General features: G+C 32.9%; 3 protein-coding genes across 3 annotated transcripts in view; 1 reads left to right on the forward strand and 2 right to left on the reverse strand.

Moving 5' to 3' along the window:
• The window catches only part of LOC130442792 (uncharacterized), a 214989-nt gene extending 214254 nt beyond the window's left edge, over positions 1 to 735 (reverse strand). The window contains exon 1 of the mRNA XM_056777151.1: positions 377 to 735. Coding sequence (XP_056633129.1) covers positions 377 to 470 — 94 coding nt within the window. The 5' untranslated portion in view covers positions 471 to 735. The remainder of the gene's footprint in view (positions 1 to 376) is intronic.
• The window catches only part of LOC130442802 (aquaporin-11), a 141011-nt gene that overhangs the window by 81640 nt on the left and 37698 nt on the right, over positions 1 to 21673 (forward strand). The window lies entirely within an intron of this gene.
• On the reverse strand, positions 5668 to 7291 carry LOC130442812 (prisilkin-39-like). Its single transcript, XM_056777173.1, has 3 exons — positions 7009 to 7291; positions 5873 to 6023; positions 5668 to 5811 (listed from the first exon to the last, which is right to left on the reverse strand). Exons 1-3 carry the CDS (start codon positions 7289 to 7291, stop codon positions 5679 to 5681), a joined length of 567 nt encoding a protein of 188 aa, XP_056633151.1. The 3' UTR covers positions 5668 to 5678.

The following is a 21673-nucleotide window of genomic DNA, read 5'->3' on the forward strand; positions in this document are numbered from 1 at the left end:
TGTGGTATCACCCTCTTCACAAATTGCCACAATCCAATCAAATGATAACTCTAGCTCAAACTATTCTGACTACCATGATTATTTATAAAGCTACTTTGGAATTGAAAAGTTTTTTTTCTTTTATGTGCAGAAAATTTATTTTCCTTTATGGTTTTTTCTCAGAAATTTCGTTTTCCCGAAAAAAAAACGAAAAGGGTATATATAAAAGGCTCCGTTCACGTCTGGTACCCTGTTTAAACCAAACTTCCTTACAGCAGGTACACTTTACTCGTCTATTTACATTTTATAATTTAATATTCAATTGTAGCAACTTAACGAGGTATAATAATGATTTTTTTTCTATAAGTTGTACATGCTGGTTAATAATTAGACTTACTGCGTTTTGCTGGAGAAGGACTGAGTGACACATAATGAAATATAAATAAAAACAGAGCGAAAACAACAACGCAATCCGAAAATTTGTTTGACATCGTAAAATTTTTTATAAAAGCGAAACCGTTTCCATTATATATACACAATCACAATCCGAAAAAACACTAAAAAGAGTTTAAAAAGTTTATAAAGGATGTACCCGATTTTCAGGACATGTTTTATTATCAATTTTAAGCGTTTCGATACCTATTGAGCCATTCTCCATTTGACAAGCACTGAAATTATCCGATTTTGAGAATTCGGAACCGATGTCAGAGAATGTAACGTACGCTTTCCACTTTCCCCCACAGCAATCGGTGAACTAGCTGATTCACAATGAAAGCTCCTGCAAGCTTGGAACCGATACGAAATCTAACGAATAATAGCGATTCTACACGAAGCGCGAAAGCTGCTTCCATGTATGTTGTAATTATTTTTATTTATTTTATAGATTAAACCATACGTTTTTTTCTCATTTGTTAATTTTTTAAGTTGCATATCAAAAAAAAATAGTGAAAAAACAAGTTAAGTAGATAAATAAATTGTTAAACATATTCGACGCTTTTCACAGAACGAAATTAAATATATATGAGGGTTATTTGAAAAGTTTTCGATATAACAAAGAACCCAAACACATAATCAATTTGCCCAGTAAGAATACAAAAAGGAATCCATGAATCCTGACGAATCTAATCAGGATGATTAGGTATTTTGATCGAATTATCGAATTTCTTAAGCAAAATATATTACAACAGAATAAGTCACAAACTAAATAGAGCAAAGAATGAATCCTTCCAGATTCATGTTCCGAACCTTTCTCGTGATGCTTGGAAAGCTACAGGAAAAACTTAAACGACCAACAGTAACCAACTCCTTCACTAAAATCAGATATGGGCTAACTTAAAGAAAGTCAAAGTTTTTGCAGAACACCTTTCAAATGTATCCTCATCTCCAAATAATAATAAAGATGAAAATATGAAAAATTTTCTTGAAGCACCATGCCAATTATTTCTACCTTTGATAGCATTTACCCCGTCAGAAGTTCGACAACAAATAAAACTTCTAAATCCCAAGAAAGATTCTGGGTATGATCTAATAACAGGGGAACTACTACAGAAACTACTAATAAAAACATAATAACGTCCAAAATACTAGAAAGACTACTTCTGCTTAAAATAAACAGTTGTTCCCATATACGAACTCTTACCAAAGCACCAATTCGGTTTCAGATGCGAACACTCTACAATTCAACAATGCCACAGGATAGTAAACATAATTAAAACAACCCTAGAAGAAAAAAAGGAGTATTTCTCGACATATAATAGGCTTTCGACAGAGTCTGGTGTGATGGTCTCCTCTACAAACTGAAATTAAGTTTAAAGGAACAACTCTACTTTATTTTAAAATCTTATATTACCGACTGCTAATTTCAAGTTAAATTTGAAGATACCTACTCAAATTACCATACGATAGAATCTGGAGTACCTCAGGGTAACGTTCTAGGCCCATTTCTGTATCTGATATTCACAGCAGACGTTCCAAGCCCAGACGATACCTTCATAGCAAAAATCTGCTTGTCCGCAGATGTTAATCAATAATATTCTCATTCCGATAAAACCAATTGTCAAGTACTTAAGAGTTGTATTTAGATGGAAAACAAGAGAAAACAGTTAAATTTGAATAAGAGTTGCATTTAGATGGGAAACACAAATCAAAAACAAGAGAAAACAGTTAGATTTGAAACTAAAAAATATACAGTGGCTACTCAACAAAAGGTCTCAACCAAGACTCGAAAATAAATTGCTCATCTACGAAACTATATTCATACCAATCTGGACGTATGGAATAGAGCTATGGGGCTGCAATTGACCTTCAATTGCGAAGAAACATTCAAATCCAAAACACTGCACATGTTTTGTAGAGCCCCCTGGTATGTTACTAACTAAACAATTCATAACCAGAACATCCCCTACCAAAAATGTGATAAAAAATGTTCCATAAGATACAAAATTCATTCCAATGACCACAACAATGAATTAATAGATAATCTATTCATGACATGACATGAGGATTCGCCTCAGTATCCAATCTGCACAGGTAGCAACCTAAAGTGCGGAGCACGTATTTTCCGTAATAGACGGAGACTATGCTATCATGGAGACTGTTGGGTATAATCGAGCAGGTTCGTCGCTGAGAAAACTTCTATCTTAAGAGACCAAAAAGAAAAAGGAGCGAAGTCGCCAGTGGTGGTAAGAGAAATCAGTGATAGAGTGGGTACGAAGAATATCCCGAACCTGCCAGGCAGAATACCACGCCTTGAAGATAAAAGTATTTTTTACTCAAACTTCTCTGATAACCCTCGTATAGAGAGGAATTCGTATTTTTCGAAAAATAAATCTCTTTTATAAAACCGAAATATCACCTACAATTAATTAAACGTTGTTGATTGTCTCCAAATTAATTTGAAATTAATTCAATTGTTGCCATCAGAATGAGATACACTCCCATCACCATAGATACTGCCTGATTGAAACAAGTTTTACCAATTGGAATGCTGACGTGTCGAAATAGGGTCAAGGGTTAATTAAGGAAAATTATCGTACTAAAAAGATTGGACCGTTAGAGCCGACGGTTAGTTTTATCTTACAAATTATTCGACAATGTTTCAATTATCAATACGTTCAAAAACTTTTGAAAAACAAATTTATTTCTTAAAAAATATTGTCAAAATATACTTTGGGATGGGAAAAATTGGTCATAAACACACATCACAGCTTCATTTTCTCATTAGGTATTGTTTTTAACAAAAATTTGGTTTGAAAAGTATTTTTATGACTCTTTAAATGAAAAGCGAAGCTTAAACGATGAATAATGATCCGTATCAATCATTTTTAGCAGATCTAGCGCACAGGGCTATTAGTATCTATAGATTGTAAAAAATAAGTTCTAAGGGACAAATACGGATGAATTAGATGTCTATTTGGGAACCACTGTCTTAGGGCAATGAAATATATAGGGTATTCCTAAATTCATGCGAAAAATTCATATGAAATTAAAATGGGTCTTTTCCATAACAAAATTTCCTCAGCCCATCTCTTTCCAAGATATCATCTTAAAAAGGTGGTGAAGCTTGAAACTCAATTGATTAAAAAAATAATGAATTATAGTATTATATATACAGGGTCATTCACGGGAACCGAATGTTTTTGAAGTGGGTTCTGGTGGTGGTCTGGTGTCTAACGTCAGTTTAATATCCATCGTAATGCAAGTGTCTTTTCTCGTAACATAATATTGCGATGGGTAAACAACCTTCGAACAAATAGGTCAATATTGAAGAAAAAACCACCGGGTCCCCAACGAACTGCTAGCACTCCGGAGAACATTGAACGAGTAAGGGAAGCCTTTGTCAGAAGTCCACGCCGCCCTATGCAGAGGCATTCAGCAGCACTTCAAATGAGCACAAGTACGGAAGACGAATTCTGCATACAGATCTAAATTTACATCCTTACAAGAAAGCCGTCGTGCAGCAGTTAAAAGACCAAGATTCCCAGCAGCGATTGCAATTTTGGCGACTAATGCTTACCGTTTTTGAAGAAAATGAAAATTTTATATTGTTAATAAGTGACGAAGCCCATATTCGTCTGAAGGGATTTGTCAACAAATGAAACTGTCAGTATTGGACAGAAAGAAACCCACATCAACTTCACGAGTAACCACTTCATAGCCTAAAGGTATGTATTTTTTCGTAAGTGATTTTGTAACAAATGCTATGATTTAACAAGTGTATTAAAAACATGCGGTTCCCATGAATAACCCTGTAAACAAGGTACGCCTTCTATACAACAGGCAAATCCCATATCAATGGTATACCTACCGAAGAAATTCCTGTAAACAATGGTATTCGACAAGGAGATTCTCTTAGCCCCGTATCGTTCAATATCGTTATGGACGAAGTGGTAAAAAGCAATCGTAACTTGAAAGGGTATACAATGGGGAACAAAGACGTCAAGTCTTTAAAAATGAAGATATTTGCAGCAAAAACGAAATGCATGACCACCTCAAAAACACCCATCAGATGCAAACTGATTCTAGATGATGAAATTTATACAACAAGAGATGAAATTTAAATATCTAGGCATAGAAATATCAAGATACAACACGAACCTCAGCTTACCCGAACGATACAATCTTCCGGAACAAATATATCGGAATCGAGACCAAATATCGAATCTACAAGGCTGTCATCCGACCTATATTAACAAACAGACCAGATACATCGAAGACAAAGAGAATATGAGAAACCACCGAAATGAAAATGATGTGCAGGATCGCTGGAAAAACACTTTTTGACATGGAGAGAAGCGAGGACATTAGATCGAATGAATGACGACAGAATGGTCAAAATAACTATAGATAAGTCGCCCTTGGGGCGCCGAAGTATTGGAAGACCCCACAAGAGATGGGGCGACAAACTCTCTAATAATTAAACGGCAAAGGATACGAGGTAAAACAAGCATTTTGATTACATTAAAGAAAGAAAAAGAAGATTTTTTTTCTCTTAAGCGATTGGTTTTGTAAACAAAATTGAACAATTGAACATATTTTTAAATAAAACAAAGATTTTGTGTTCATAAAACTTCGTCTTGAAAAAAGTTTGGATATCAAAAAAAATTTGGGTTCTTTATTTCACCCCTGTATTATCTAACAGGAATATTGAAAAAATACCTGTAGCTGGTCCTTTGCGAGTGCACGAAGATTATAGAATTTCAAGTTTTTAGCTTTTCTGAAATTAAAAAAGAAATAAAAACTCTTACGCATTTTAATTTCATACTAGCAATCGCCTCCTGAATTTTGTCGCATGAATTTAGAAACACCCTGTATAATCACCTATCTGCAATGAATATGAAAAAATAGGGTTGTATTATAAAAACATAGGAAACCAAATAAACCAACATCGAATTGAAAGAAAACATAGAAGATCAATGCTACAAAAACTGATGTTTTTCGTGAAATTTCAAATTTAGTTGAGTTCATTGAAAAAATTCTGTTTAGCTTCGATATAACATCTCTCACCTACTCGAAAAATTCCAGATTTTTCGTATAAATTTGAGGGAAGATTCCTAATTATTAAACACGCCCCTTTCAATCAATCCGCAGCAGCTACTAATCGAAAACGGATTTGTATAAACGGTAAATCTCAAATGTGGTTTTGATCGAAATAAAACAAATACTTCAAATTATCAAAATCGTATTTATTTCAATATTTTTCACCAACCATGACTGTATCCATTAGAATATCCGTATCCATAGCCGCTACTATATCCGCTTGAATAACCGCCGTGATAACCTCCATATCCACCATGACCCCAACCTCCATATCCTCCGTACCCATAATAAGGTCTAAAATTGAATATTTCACAAATGAGATGGTGGTATTTTTTTTAAATTAGAATTTACTTACTGTACATAATGTTTTTCAACAACAGTATATCCTGGAGAACCGTAATATCCTCCATAACCTCCGTATCCGTAGCCTCCATAACCAAAGCTTTTAGCAGCTACTATACCAGCACCTATACCTATCGCTTTGGCTCCCAAAATTTTTGCACCAACTGTAAGTGAAAATGAAAGTTACAATGTAAGAAGATGAAACTTTTAATTTCGATATCTAAAGACGATAATTTGCTTATCGAAACACGCTTTACTGTGCAATTGTGAGTGTTGGTATAGCAGCAGAGGTAAACAGTTTTAATATCATCCATGGTTTGAAAAATTCTAATTTAGATGACAGGATGTTTCGTGCTATAGTCTCGCAGAAATCTAGCAAGTTTTTTTATATTTCCTTTCTTCATAAAATATACAAATAAAATAAAAAACTATACAATAATGTCGACAGCCGAGACAAAAGGTAGACTGAAGTCTGTACCGACTGAAATGAACATTATAAAAGCGCGTTATCGCTAAATTTCTTTCATTTGCCCGAGAAAATGATTCTGGTATTTTAGTAGTACACGTGGATATATCTCGAAAAGCTAAAAAAGGCGAACAAGCCAGTATGCAGTTTTGAAAAATATGTTTCAATAATATTCGCGATAATTAGAATAATCAATTATTTGCAAATTTGATCTCCGATACCTTTGAGAGACTTTCGTGTGAGATTCGAGACGAGAGAGTCTCGTCTCGTCTCGCTAGGTCAATTTAAAGTATCGTCTCGATCACGAGAATAGATTGGACACTCGTAAACGAGAATATCTTTGATAATACTAACGTTTCTTATAACATAAACCCATATAACATTCCGAGTGAAATATTTGTCTTTCTTAATCATTATTTGCATCAATTTCCTGATGTTATTCTGCTGTATGTCACAAATGACTGAAATTTAAAGAATTTTTAGTATTTTTTGAAATATTTCGAAAGACGAAGTAGAGATTTATTTAGCTAATTAAGAACTCTATTTTAACAAAGAAAGGTTTTTCAAAAAACAATTTATGGATATAAAAACAATTTTTTGTATTATGTCAATTGCTTTTAATACAATAATTCTTTGTTGATCTCTATGAAAGAAATTGTTAAAACTGAGATGAATTAACTTACTCAATCCAAAACTACGTTTGGTTCTCAAATTCTCTACTCCATCATCACTTTCTATTTGCTCTACTTGTACAGGTTCATCAATTCCATTTGAATCAACCTTTTCTATACTTCTAGCGAGCACTGCTACACAGAGCGTTGCGAATATCACTATCCCTCTCATGTTGTTGCAAAAATTCGCACTAAACATTTTCTCGCAACAACCATTTCTTTTATAGTACCCATCGATTCTTCGTTCCGGTCTTTTAACCTTGTCTGGAATATTTTTTATGAATATTAATACCATATTCTTGTATTCTTTATTTTGCGTTCAGTACTGACAGTTTTTTAACCGTTTTCACAACTTTTACTACGAAAAAACAACAATACGAGGATGGTCATAGAAGCCAAGAAAATTTTGGAGAAAAATATATTTATTTTTCAACGCAATTTCCTTTCAGCTCCATACAATTTTCGCAGCGATGTTCAATAAATTCGATACTGTTTATTTAATAAGAATCGTCAATCTCCTCAATCATTAACAACCGACGTTAACTTTTCATTTCATCAATTATTCAAGTCTGGAAGCAGAAAATAATCTGAAAGGGCTAAATCTGGCGAAAAGGATGCATGAGGTACCAATTCATCAATGTTGGCCTTTGTAATACCGGATGTGTGAGCTGGTGCATTGTCTTGATGAAATAACACTTTCTCCTTAGTGAAATGCGGCAGTTTCTGCCTGATTTCTTTGTTCAAACGTTGCAACAAGTTCGCTACAAACTCGATGTTGATGTTTTTTAATTATTCCACGCGCATCTCAAAATTCCTGCAGACGAAAAAGTTTTTGCCTAGAGGCCGATTCGCCCTTTTCAGTCCATTGTTTTGATTGTTCTTTTGATTTGGGTGTGCAGTGATTGACCTACGTTTCATCTATGGTTTAAAAGCACAAAAAATCGGCTTTATTACTGTGAAAATTTGCCAAATACTCGATGGAAACATATTTATACCGCTGTTTTTGATCAATTGTGAGAAAACGCGATATCCATCTTACGCACAAGTTTCTTATTTTCAAATTTTCAGTTTATATGCGATGTACCGCACTCTTTGAAATGCCTTCTATGTCTGCTACTCGCGCACTTTTAGTCGATGATTATCTTTAACATTTCTGAAGTCGCAACCTCTTTGGCCGACTATTAAGATGCTGGTCTTCGCAGGTCGTACGACCTGGTTAAAACTCTGCTACCCAATATTTTACAGTTGATAACGAAGAAACAATCTCACCCAAAGAACAACATGGTTCAGCTTTAATAATGGTTGGGCTAACGCCTTTTAAATAAATTGTATAAGAAACGAATTTTTCCCATGTTTACAAATTCACAGATAACGTCCACTATCGATGGCCTCCACACAAATACTAAACAACGTGGCGTTTTTAAACTTGAAGCATATGCTGAATAGATTGTGTACTTTCTTGTAGAGTAGTATGTTAGAAGCAACTACCGGCATCTCTAGGTCAGACCAGGTACTTCTAGGACCATCCTCGGCGCTAGATAATAAATATTTAGAAACTTAACAGCTGTTCAGAAATATGGAACGTGGTTGGAATGTGGTTGGAACTTTTTTTTCATGTAAACTATCTAAAAAAAAGGTTTACTAGATTCATAATTTCTTAAAAATAACAATACTCATACTTATAATAACATTTTAGACGATAAAAACTGATTTTAGTTTATAGAATATAAATTCTTATGCATTTTTTAATCCTTGTAGATGAGATAAACACTCTGCATCTATTACTAAGAGAATGCTTTACTCTGAATTTAATTATTTTGCCTCGCCTTCATCCCAGAAGATGCTATTTTTTTAAAATTTCTTGTCCTATTTCCCAAGTTTTAGCACTACTTTCTACTAAGCTTCTTATCAAAATGAGCATGACATTTACAGAGTATCTATGGCTTTTCCTGCAGCTTTCCTCCTCTGCCATGACCTTTTGTTATGTCCTTTATGATATATTTCTAATACTCAATTTCCCATTTCATTATAGAAAGTTTTGAATTTCTCATAAACTCTTTTTCTTATATTAAACATCACCCTGTATACTGACACCCAAGTTAATAGTTATTTTGACTGATATGTTGTAGTAAAGAATGATTCGTTTTATGCGATTGGTTTCCTTGATTTTTTCGAACACTTTTGGCAAACAACTGCTGGTCTACCATTCAGAATTTACCGGCCTACGTTGCTCTAATGGAACGAGAAGACCCATACAGTCGGTTTTTGTTTAGTTTGGGGTTTCATATGCATACATCCATGATATAAGAGATCTTATAAATATATTTTGAAACTTCAACAAAAAGTTTTTCTTCGCACCAATCGTCACGAGCTTTTTTTGAGCGATTGTCAAATTATGCGTTATCCAACGCGAACAAATCTTTTTGACAGTCAAATTTTCATGCAATATTAAATGTATGTGAGTGGAATTGATGTCCAAGTATGCCTCAAACTCACATGGAGATCTTGCAATACTAGTTTACGCACAACATCGATGTTTTTTGGCACAACAGCCGATTGTGGACCGAAGTGCGACCACGATTGAATTCTGAAAACCAGATAAACCAATTTTTGTCGAAGATGAATGTTTCAAGTATCTGTAAACGATTCAAATAGCACTCGTATGACAACTATTGAGAGTAGAGGTAAGGAGAATCATCTCTGTGCTACAGACAGTGTCCGTCAAATCCTTTACGTTAGGGAGGCGCTACTATAGCATAAGTGTAAATTGATAATTGACTCTATTAATTTATTAATACCTTGCAAAAATTCTCACAAATTCACAATAATTAATTAACATTCAGTGTTATCTCACAGTAACTTTTCTAGGTTATATTTACAAAAATATTTTGGACTTCACTCTATCTAAAATAACTAAGTCCATAATAACTCTCTTAAATTGGCGGGAACAAATAATTTTTTTTCCTTTTTTTTTGCTAAATCATTTGTTCTTGATTGTTCAATTAAATTTGATGTTTGTTCGAAATTCATTTTTTTATAAATTATTATCAAAATTTTTGCCTTAACCCAGCTCTTAAGGTAATCAATTATGAGTTTGTTTTATTATTCTACTCAATCTCAGTCAGTTATCGTATGTTCGGCCAAAAAATATATTTGTTCGATCGTTTTATTATGGCTTATACAAAATTACGTGGTTCATTTGAATCTTGTTCATAACAATTAACATGAACAATAATAATTTATTAAATATATATTTCTAAGAGAGTTAACTCACGAAGAAAAAAAAATTTTTCTTGGTAAAATTTAAAAATAAGAATTTCTTATCCGTTTTCTACTTTTATCGGGTAGATTCTCCGCTTTTTTCGTCATTTTTGCAGAGCTTTGGTTAACAATTTAAACTCTTCAGAGTTTGCGGGCTAAAAAACCCCAAATCTATACTGCATAGAACATATAACATGAAAATACATTTTGTTCAGATTTAAAAAAATCTTTTCATCATAACATCTTTAATTTCTAGTAATTTTCAGGGATTTTTTGCTATTGACACAGACTTTCGAAGGTGTATAAACCAAATAAACTCAAAATTTAGATTCAGCAAATCAAAATACATGAAAATCATAAATTGGCTCCATAAAATGTTTTACATCATCAAAAACGCAATACTCTAGCATTTTTTAACATTTATTTAGATTTTAAACGGCTAATGATCAGAATAAACCTTAGACTTATATTCGGCAAATCAAAATGCATAATAATAATATTTGACTGAGTTCCAAAAAATTTTTTATATAACCATAACTGCCGAATTTCTTTATCTTTCGGTTTTCTTAAGTTTTCTTGAAATTTTAGGAATGTTCGGAGCACTTTTATTTTTTTTTGTGTGCTGGTGTAATTATTATTTGTGTTGATTGATGTAAACAAGATTCAATTGAACCGCGTAATCTTGTATAAGCGCGCATGCGCAGAAATGATAATTTGATCATGATGATGCTAGGGAATTGAAAAATTAATTATTAAGAAGAAAACGATCGAACAAACATATTTTTTGATCGAACAAACGATAACTGACTGAGATTGAGTAGAATAATAAGAAAACTCATAATTGATTACCTTAATAGCTGGGTTAAGGCCAAAATTTTGATAATAATTTGATCGAACAATCAAGAACAAACGAAGAACAAACGATTCAACAAAAAAAAAGTAAAAAAAGAATTATTTGTCCCCGCCAACTTATAAGAGCTGTTCATATGATATCTCGTCCGAAAGGAGCGCCATTCTGGTCAAATTTTGAATTATAATTTACCGTCTACAAGCGGACAGTTTTTAAGCTAAGCCCCCATATGAGATGGTCCTCCTTACCTCTACCCCCCATACTGAATACGTTCAAACTTGACATAACTAGCAACCCTGGTAAATCGAATTGTACACTCTTTCCAAAACCTAGAGCTAGCACTTACACAGTACTAGTATTGGTTTCAAATCTTTATATTTCCGTTACTATGAAGGTTTTGGAGGCTTCAGTATATCATATCGTGGCAACAGTATCAGTATTATGAAATTTATCATATCATTCTAAATTTAAACGTGGTTTATTCAAATCATAAAACTAAGATAAAAATTAGAACTTTTTAGTAATTATACGAAAATTATATAATACACCGTATGAGATACGTTTTTAATCTTTATTTTTTTTTTTGTTATCTCCACTACAACTGGGGTATGTAAACCAGTTTTCAGAGTAGGATATCACCTAGCGACCTTTAAAAACGAGAATTTCCATCCGACAAAATGTTTACCTTGACATTGAATTAAATTAAAAAAAAAAGGTCAACTAAGTTTATGGTGGATTTTGCTGTGTCTCTTCGAGATTAAATAATTATTTGAAGGTTTTCGAGTTAATCAATCAATATTATTTATATTCCGCTTCATTTACTAAACATTTCGTTATTTAAAACCCACCAAAATTCAATTATTATCGTCATTTATACCCATCTCGATATTTGACAATTCAGTATGTACTTCAAAGTGATGTAGTCAATACTTAATTAAATATTAGATTTTTCTGCAATTGTTGCCGAAATGGCAAGCAAAATACCAGTAGAGCATATACAGGGTGTTCCAAAAAAGGTGATCCCGGCTCTAGAATAGATAAAAAACTGAAAAATATTTGGGGTTTGGTCAGTATAAAATTTTCGTAATGCCAAAAAATATTATACTCGTTTTTAACGATTTTATATGAATTTGTTTTTATGTCCAAGTCTCATACAGGGCTCTAGTTACACAGTTCATACAAAGTAGTGCTGAACTTTAGTATAAAGTATCCCAGCAGGACAATTTTCATCCTGTTTTCTCCTATATAAAAATTTAAAGTATGCACAATAATTTTGAAACTTTCCAGTTGTATTATCCGAATTGTATAAAGGTTATTATTATCAAAAAACGTACAGAAATTTACCAGAAAGACACTTGACGCCCTTGATTTACGATAACTACACTTTTACTTTCCCACTTTCCAAAATCAAAGACTTCAAAATTATCGAACAAGAGCTACTTCAAGTGATGCAAAAATTGCTAACAGATGAAGGTGAGCAAATCAAATCGTGTTGTACCTTTACAGATTATATAAATACCAAATTAACATCCAAAAGTCCTATTCTGTTAAAAAATAAAGACAGATAGGCAAGGTGTATTTTCCATCAATTTTCTGAGCATATTCTACCTCATACTTATTTAAGCGGCAGATTTTCCATCATCCTCAACATAGTCACGATCTCGTACCATGTAATTTCTACTAGTTTTCCAAAGAAATAACAACACAGCGCGTCACCGAGATCAAAACGTAAATTATTTTCTGAATAACCCTCATATATATTAGATTATATAATATAATTCAATCTTTTTTTATTTAATGAATATTATGAATAAATTTGAAGTTCAAGGTTTACGATTTTTATGAGGTTTTCACTATAATATTTTGTCTTAGAATGATGACATCTAGCTTGATATAAATTCATACAAGAAAAAAGCTGTGTTCGTGTATGAAATGAAATGAAAAATAAACCTCATAGTAAGGATATAATACACGATCCAGCTACTTGCCTATAAAATTTTACATCCTTCTTTACACTAACAAAAGGAGCCGTATGGAAATACATATCGTTCAAATAAATGACCAACCATCACTTGTTTACTAGAATTTTTACACAGATAAAAATTATGCAAATGTTCGACAATAAACGTATATATTTTCGAAAAGTCCGCTATGAGTGGTCATGACTGAATAGAAAATGCTATCCTACTTTCCATATAGCGTCTTTGAATTTTAAGAGCTTTCCAGACGAATGCAATTCCTACATATCCATCGATGTATAGTCATATTAAAGTAACATAATGGAAAATATCATAGAAATAAAAAAAGTTTATACGTGTTTTGAATCATTTATTAATAAAAAACAAAAATTATGGCGATTTATATCCAAATTTATCGCATCAACTTCTTTCCCTTGCTTTTACGACGTGTCAAGCCACTAAAACCAAAAAGGGATCAACAAAAATAGACCCAGAATATATTTTTAGTATTTCAAGAAGCCTTCTAAAACATATATTCAACACTGGATGTAGTACCGCTCACCAAAGCTCACGCTAGATCTATAGGTAACTTAATGGAAAGTGGTAAATAACATAGGTAAATTCTGAGAGAAATATTTGGTGTTGTACAAGGAGTTAATGTCAAGAAACAAAAGGATAATTAAAAAACAAGGGCATGAAACTTTGAAGTTGTATAGGCGATACTGTATTTGATCTCCCTGTTGCTTTTATAACGTGTCAAGCCTCAAAACCCAAAGAGAAATGAACAAAAGTAATGATCGACTCAAAACGTTTTTAGAGTAAACCAGGAAGCATCTATTTAATACTAGAGGGACAAATTTAGAGGACACAAATATCAGTACATGTAAATAAATCAATTTATGTCGTACTGCTTACCCAAGCTCACGCTAGACATAATGGTATACCCTGTAGGGTATTACAAACTTAATGGAAAGTGGTAAACAGCATATGTGAGTTCTGAGAGAAATATTTGGTGTTGTACATGGAGTTAATGTCAAGAAACAAGAGGATAATTTAAAAAAATGGCATGAAACTTTGAAGTTGTATAGGCGATACTGTATTTGATCTGCCTGTTGCTTTTATAACGTGTCAAGCCTCAAAACCCAAAGAGAAAACAACAAAAGTAATTATCGACTCAAAACGTTTTTAGAGTAAACCAGGAAGCATCTATTTAATACTAGAGGGACAAATTTAGAGGACACAAAGATCAGTACATGTAAATTAATCAATTTATGTCGTACTGCTTACCCAAGCTCACGCTAGACATAATGGTATACCCTGTAGGGTATTACAAACTTAATGGAAAGTGGTAAACAGCATATGTGAGTTCTGAGAGAAATATTTGGTGTTGTACATGGAGTTAATGTCAAGAAACAAGAGGATAATTTTAAAAAATGGCATGAAACTTTGAAGTTGTATAGGCGATACTGTATTTGATCTGCCTGTTGCTTTTATAACGTGTCAAGCCTCAAAACCCAAAGAGAAATCAACAAAAGTAATGATCGACTCAAAACGTTTTTAGAGTAAACCAGGAAGCATCTATTTAATACTAGAGGGACAAATTTAGAGGACACAAATATCAGTACATGTAAATAAATCAATTTATGTCGTACTGCTTACCCAAGCTCACGCTAGACATAATGATATACCCTGTAGGATATTACAAACTTAATGGAAAGTGGTAAACAGCATATGTGAGTTCTGAGAGAAATATTTGGTGTTGTACATGGAGTTAATGTCAAGAAACAAGAGGATAATTTAAAAAAATGGCATGAAACTTTGAAGTTGTATAGGCGATACTGTATTTGATCTGCCTGTTGCTTTTATAACGTGTCAAGCCTCAAAATCCAAAGAGAAATCAACAAAAGTAATGATCGACTCAAAACGTTTTTAGAGTAAACCAGGAAGCATCTATTTAATACTAGAGGGACAAATTTAGAGGACACAAAGATCAGTACATGTAAATTAATCAATTTATGTCGTACTGCTTACCCAAGCTCACGCTAGACATAATGGTATACCCTGTAGGGTATTACAAACTTAATGGAAAGTGGTAAACAGCATATGTGAGTTCTGAGAGAAATATTTGGTGTTGTACATGGAGTTAATGTCAAGAAACTAGAGGATAATTTTAAAAAATGGCATGAAACTTTGAAGTTGTATAGGCGATACTGTATTTGATCTGCCTGTTGCTTTTATAACGTGTCAAGCCTCAAAATCCAAAGAGAAATCAACAAAAGTAATGATCGACTTAGAACATTTTTGTAGTAAACCAGGAAGCATCTATTTAATACTAGAGGGACAAATTTAGAGGACACAAAGATCAGTACATGTAAATTAATCAATTTATGTCGTACTGCTTAACCAAGCTCACGCTAGACATAATGGTATACCCTGTAGGGTATTACAAACTTAATGGAAAGTGGTAAACAGCATATGTGAGTTCTGAGAGAAATATTTGGTGTTGTACATGGAGTTAATGTCAAGAAACAAGAGGATAATTTAAAAAAATGGCATGAAACTTTGAAGTTGTATAGGCGATACTGTATTTGATCTCCCTGTTGCTTTTATAACGTGTCAAGCCTCAAAACCCAAAGAGAAATGAACAAAAGTAATGATCGACTCAAAACGTTTTTAGAGTAAACCAGGAAGCATCTATTTAATACTAGAGGGACAAATTTAGAGGACACAAATATCAGTACATGTAAATTAATCAATTTATGTCGTACTGCTTACCCAAGCTCACGCTAGACATAATGGTATACCCTGTAGGATATTACAAACTTAATGGAAAGTGGTAAACAGCATATGTGAGTTCTGAGAGAAATATTTGGTGTTGTACATGGAGTTAATGTCAAGAAACAAGAGGATAATTTTAAAAAATGGCATGAAACTTTGAAGTTGTATAGGCGATACTGTATTTGATCTCCCTGTTGCTTTTATAACGTGTCAAGCCTCAAAACCCAAAGAGAAATCAACAAAAGTAATGATCGACTTAGAACATTTTTGTAGTAAACCAGGAAGCATCTATTTAATACTAGAGGGACAAATTTAGAGGACACAAAGATCAGTACATGTAAATTAATCAATTTATGTCGTACTGCTTACCCAAGCTCACGCTAGACATAATGGTATACCCTGTAGGGTATTACAAACTTAATGGAAAGTGGTAAACAGCATATGTGAGTTCTGAGAGAAATATTTGGTGTTGTACATGGAGTTAATGTCAAGAAACAAGAGGATAATTTAAAAAAATGGCATGAAACTTTGAAGTTGTATAGGCGATACTGTATTTGATCTCCCTGTTGCTTTTATAACGTGTCAAGCCTCAAAACCCAAAGAGAAATGAACAAAAGTAATGATCGACTCAAAACGTTTTTAGAGTAAACCAGGAAGCATCTATTTAATACTAGAGGGACAAATTTAGAGGACACAAATATCAGTACATGTAAATTAATCAATTTATGTCGTACTGCTTACCCAAGCTCACGCTAGACATAATGATATACCCTGTAGGATATTACAAACTTAATGGAAAGTGGTAAACAGCATATGTGAGTTCTGAGAGAAATATTTGGTGTTGTACATGGAGTTAATGTCAAGAAACAAGAGGATAATTTTAAAAAATGGCATGAAACTTTGAAGTTGTATAGGCGATACTGTATTTGATCTCCCTGTTGCTTTTATAACGTGTCAAGCCTCAAAATCCAAAGAGAAATCAACAAAAGTAATGATCGACTCAAAACGTTTTTAGAGTAAACCAGGAAGCATCTATTTAATACTAGAGGGACAAATTTAGAGGACACAAATATCAGTACATGTAAATTAATCAATTTATGTCGTACTGCTTACCCAAGCTCACGCTAGACATAATGGTATACCCTGTAGGATATTACAAACTTAATGGAAAGTGGTAAACAGCATATGTGAGTTCTGAGAGAAATATTTGGTGTTGTACATGGAGTTAATGTCAAGAAACAAGAGGATAATTTAAAAAAGAGCATGAAAGTTGAATAGGAGATACTGTATTTGATCTGCCATTTCGATGTTTTAAACATTCATTTAGTTTATTTTTAAAACACTCTTTGTAATCATTTTGAACCGAGTAGCTATGGAGATATGAATGACGAGATATTCGGAAGATATTTTGAATTATTTGGAACGTTTCAATAAAATTTAAACTTGTAGAGAGTATTTCTATACAAATGCGACGAAGTTGTTCTATTAAAAATACATTTTTCTCTTAGTTCCTTCCATTGAGTTCAAATATGATGAGAGTAAAGAAACAAAGTTTATAAAACTTAATATTATATTAATTATCAAGTTTTCTGGTAAACATTTCATTTGTTTGTTCAATGTTTTCATATTTTTCTCTTCATTTTACATCATTGTTTGTTTGCGAGTGAATCCGCAATCTTGACGCAAATTTACGTACTCAATCATTCAAATCCTCTTCAAACTTGAAACACTTACTTAAAATGAATTTATTGTTTGCTCCTGATATTCTATTTTGATTAAGAAATCTCACTTCAGACACAATAATTAAGTAAAATTAGCACTATAATATCCACGTGCAATTATTTTTTTTATAAAAAGATACTTTTAAAGCTTATATTAGCCCAGAGTCCTCTTTTGAGAACAGTTTTTACGACCACTTAGCGGAAATATAAAGAGCTTCACCCTCCCTAACATAATACAAAGATAACAAGGAATGGGTTTTTTCGGCTAATTATACCAAAGTCAGTCATTCCGTGTGTGCATGTCGTAGTTTAATAAACAAGTTGGGATTCTAGCTAATACCCCAGGATAACAGGCAGTTGGCTGATGGCGCGCCACGCTTGCCTATTCTCCCGGAGTATTAGTTAAATGCCGGACAATAGATTATTCGTCGAAAAATGACCAAGCGTTTGTCTATTCACTTGGGACTAAAGAATAATTAATCATTACTAGAAACATCTTCTATGCAGTCAGTCTCGGGAGAACAAGGGTTTAAAAAATGTGGATGTAAGCCCGTAAAATGAACAATGTGGAACAAACTGGTGTTCTTGTTTTAAAAATATAATAAAATATAAACCACAATGTCACCAAGCCTCCACGTGTTGCATTAAACCTAACCTAACCTTACCAAGCCTCCACGTGTTGCAATAAATCATTGATTGATGTAAGACTTCTTTTATCCTATTTTTTTATCTTTTTCTGTAAACCCAATACTCTGTTATCCGAATTTTAGCTAGTCCCAGAAGAATAGACAAATGTATTGTCCGGTATTTAGCTAATACTCCGGGAAAATAGGCATGCGTGGCGCGCCATCAGCCAACTGATCTATTGACCTTTCGAGTGTTGAAAATTTATTTTATAAAGTATTTTTTCTTTTGGTTTTAGTAACAATAATGAATGTATGTTTAAGTGCATGACAAAATTTTTTTCAAAAGTCTATTCACATTTTTGCCAAATTTCTTCAAACCTTAGTGTCCTCAATTGAGGATGCCAGCGTTGAAGATTTTCCAAATTGATGTATTTTGACAGTAAAATGTCTCGAACAGCCTTCAAGACGTTGGAAGAAGCCGTGGACTCGGAAGATATTGACACCGACATAATCGCTTTACCTCCCGAGGTTGTCAATTTCACCGACGAAGAGGATGTAGAGGATGGCGATCTGGAAGTTCCTTATAGCGGTGATATCGCTGGACACATTGAATTGGAACTGCCACATCATTTTGACTTGAGTAACGATAATTTCAATAGTGATGACGATATACCTTTGGCACTGTTAATAACGTGTACATCGACGCAAATAATTGAATGCAAGCTTTATTCTTCACGACTACCAAAATAAGAATAAACGTTATAGATAGCTTGCCAGATAGGAAACTAGTCTTGCCAAATCCCTTGCCTTATTTTATAGATAATCATTATAGTTTTATATGCAACTAGGTGCAGAATGTCTCCTTGTACCATATACATTTTTGTTTATTTCTACTTTAGAAGATTAGATTCCGATAAAACAATGTTTAATAGAATTTAAGAAAATCTTTCTTCGTCCAATGAAGAATAGCGGCATTAAATTATTTAAATTATTCATATGTATATGTCTTTTAATTCCTGGTTTTCTGTAATGAGGATATTAAAATTCCAAACGAGTCGTTTGAAAAATATACTAAACAAACTTTATTTTTAAACATATACTTCATTTAAATGACGTGGAATTCCCTATTGATGTATAAGTTATTTTTATACAATTCAATGAAGGTTCATCACTCTTTAGATACTTCGAAACAATCTTAGAATTCACGAAGTATCAATCAGTATTTTCTTTTCACTTATTTCTACTATAGAATAGTGTTATTTTTAATCTTCTGTCTCTTACTTCCTTTCAATTCGAGCCGCCTATATTAGTTATAGACCTTCAAAGTTGCGAAATCAGAACAAAGATTTAAGTATATTTTCTAAATTATCCATTCGATAATTATAAATTTTTGATTCATGTTTATTTATGTCCATGTGGTGTTTTTGATAGAATAAATAATTCCACACTACTATTTGAAGGCTAGGGGCGGCTAATGCCCAATGGTTAACAATCCGTAACTTTTACAAGGACAACATTTACAATCTAAGGATGGCAAAAGTGAATTTTTCAATCATTTATCGATAAAATTTATGGCTTAGGAGTTATGTAGATTTTTAGATCGTTATACATCCAAAGGAAAACTGTTCTCCATAAAGAGACATTCTGAAGAAAATTACCTTAAATTGTAATTATATATTGAATATACTTAAACGAGGTATTAAAACACGATCAAACATTTCCTGGGGAACTGCTAAATAAATAAATAAACATTTGTACTACATACTATCCAAGATTAAATTTCTGGCATGAGGAAAAACTCGAAAGAGATTAATAAATATTTTTCATCTTGTAGACTACTGCCAAATAAGCTACTACGTGTTATTCATTTAAAAATTACTAGCGACTTAGTTTGTTAATGTTAGTTTGCTGGAAATTTTCAAAATATCTTATTAATAATTATGACAGCGTAATTAAAGATGCGATAAGGTAGAATTTACCTTTAGTGAATAAGCTGACATGCATTTGATGTATGGTTTGGTATCTGGTAACTCGTCAGAAGCCAGAAGATGGTATACAGTATGTTTTCCGGCAGAATTATTCCCGACTGTAGAAATTGTGTAGGGGTTGGTCACAGCTCACGAAAAATAAGTTTTAGGTGAACTAACTTCCATTGTTTTATATAAGATGATATTTTAGGAAGTGCCATACCAAAAAAAGGTTACGAAGGTCAACAACGAATATCGGCTTTACAGCAACGTTCATTAGATGCTGTTGATGCTGATACCACAACTAGCGTGTCACTACAATTTAACGTTTCATGGACAACTATTCATGAAATTTTTCAGGGGCAACTTTTTCCCCTTTTACATCCAGAAAGTGCATGCCATGGGAGTAGAGGATTATCCAGTAAGACTGTCACACGCTCGCTGGTTTCTTGATAAACAATGAGTTGATAATACATTTTATTTGTTTTAATGTGTAGATAAGTAATAATAAAGTAGGTGCATATTTTTTTGGAAATAGAATTTCTCCAGAATGATTAACCACCCATGTTATGTGAAATTCCTCTAAACATTCACAGACACATGTAGTTCATGCACGATGCAGTCCCTTCCCACGTACTAAATGATGTAAAAAATCATATTAATAACATTTTTCCCAATAAGCGGATCGGTCACGAAGGTTCATTTGCATGGCCACCACATTCCTCCAAATTAAATACAATGTATTCATTTTTTGAGGATATCAGTTCAATTAGAAATGTTTGATTGTGTTTTAATACCTTCTGTGAATATTTGCAATGAATAATTACAATTTATGATAATTTTCTTCGGAATGTCTCTTTATGGCAAACGGTGTTGGCATATTCAACGATCTAAAAATCTACTTGACTCCTAAATAATGAATTTTATCGAGTTAAACAAAGAGTACATTTTTTGCTGAAAAATCCATTGAAAAATTCTTTAGATTGTTCAAGCTGTCTCTGTAAAATGGATTGTTATTGATTATTCTATCAAACACACTACAAGGACATAAAAAATTCATACTGTTCGAATATATAATTTAGAAAATATACTTAAATACTAGTTCTAGTCTCGGAACTTTAAAGGCATATAACGAGGAGTAGTATTAGAAAATATTTTTGTCACAGCATTATTTCTACGTCATCTGATCAGTTCCAAATTTTTATCACCTTAGTCTGTGCTTCTGTATACTTTACTATGTCTTCTTTTCCCATCTAGTTCCTCATTTCGTACTTCATAAGTATAAACTATTAATTTCCTCGTAGTCTTTTTTTTTCGACCTAAGATTTGTTTCAGTATTTTGTATTAGGCAGCATCAGTTGTTGATCTTATTATTGTCTCGTGATCTTTTATTCTAGGATTGATATATCCACTAATCCAATTCTCTCATTTATCTTTATACTTCTTTCGTTTTCTTTTGTCTACTATTATTCCAAAGTATGTATTCGTTGTTTAATTTTGTCCATGGAAATCAAAG

This window comes from Diorhabda sublineata, chromosome 1 (assembly GCF_026230105.1).
Source record: "Diorhabda sublineata isolate icDioSubl1.1 chromosome 1, icDioSubl1.1, whole genome shotgun sequence".
NCBI classification, from domain to species: domain Eukaryota; kingdom Metazoa; phylum Arthropoda; class Insecta; order Coleoptera; family Chrysomelidae; genus Diorhabda; species Diorhabda sublineata.

What these genes read in the sequence shown, in the direction of transcription:
- LOC130442812 (XM_056777173.1), bottom strand. Translation starts at nt 7,291, where the DNA reads ATGGTATTAATATTCATAAAAAATATTCCAGACAAGGTTAAAAGACCG. An exon ending in CAAACGTAGTTTTGGATTGA is followed by an intron (nt 6,024 to 7,008) that starts GTAAGTTAATTC and finishes TTTCACTTACAG; the next exon opens with TTGGTGCAAAAATTTTGGGA. An exon ending in GTTGAAAAACATTATGTACA is followed by an intron (nt 5,812 to 5,872) that starts GTAAGTAAATTC and finishes ATTCAATTTTAG; the next exon opens with ACCTTATTATGGGTACGGAG.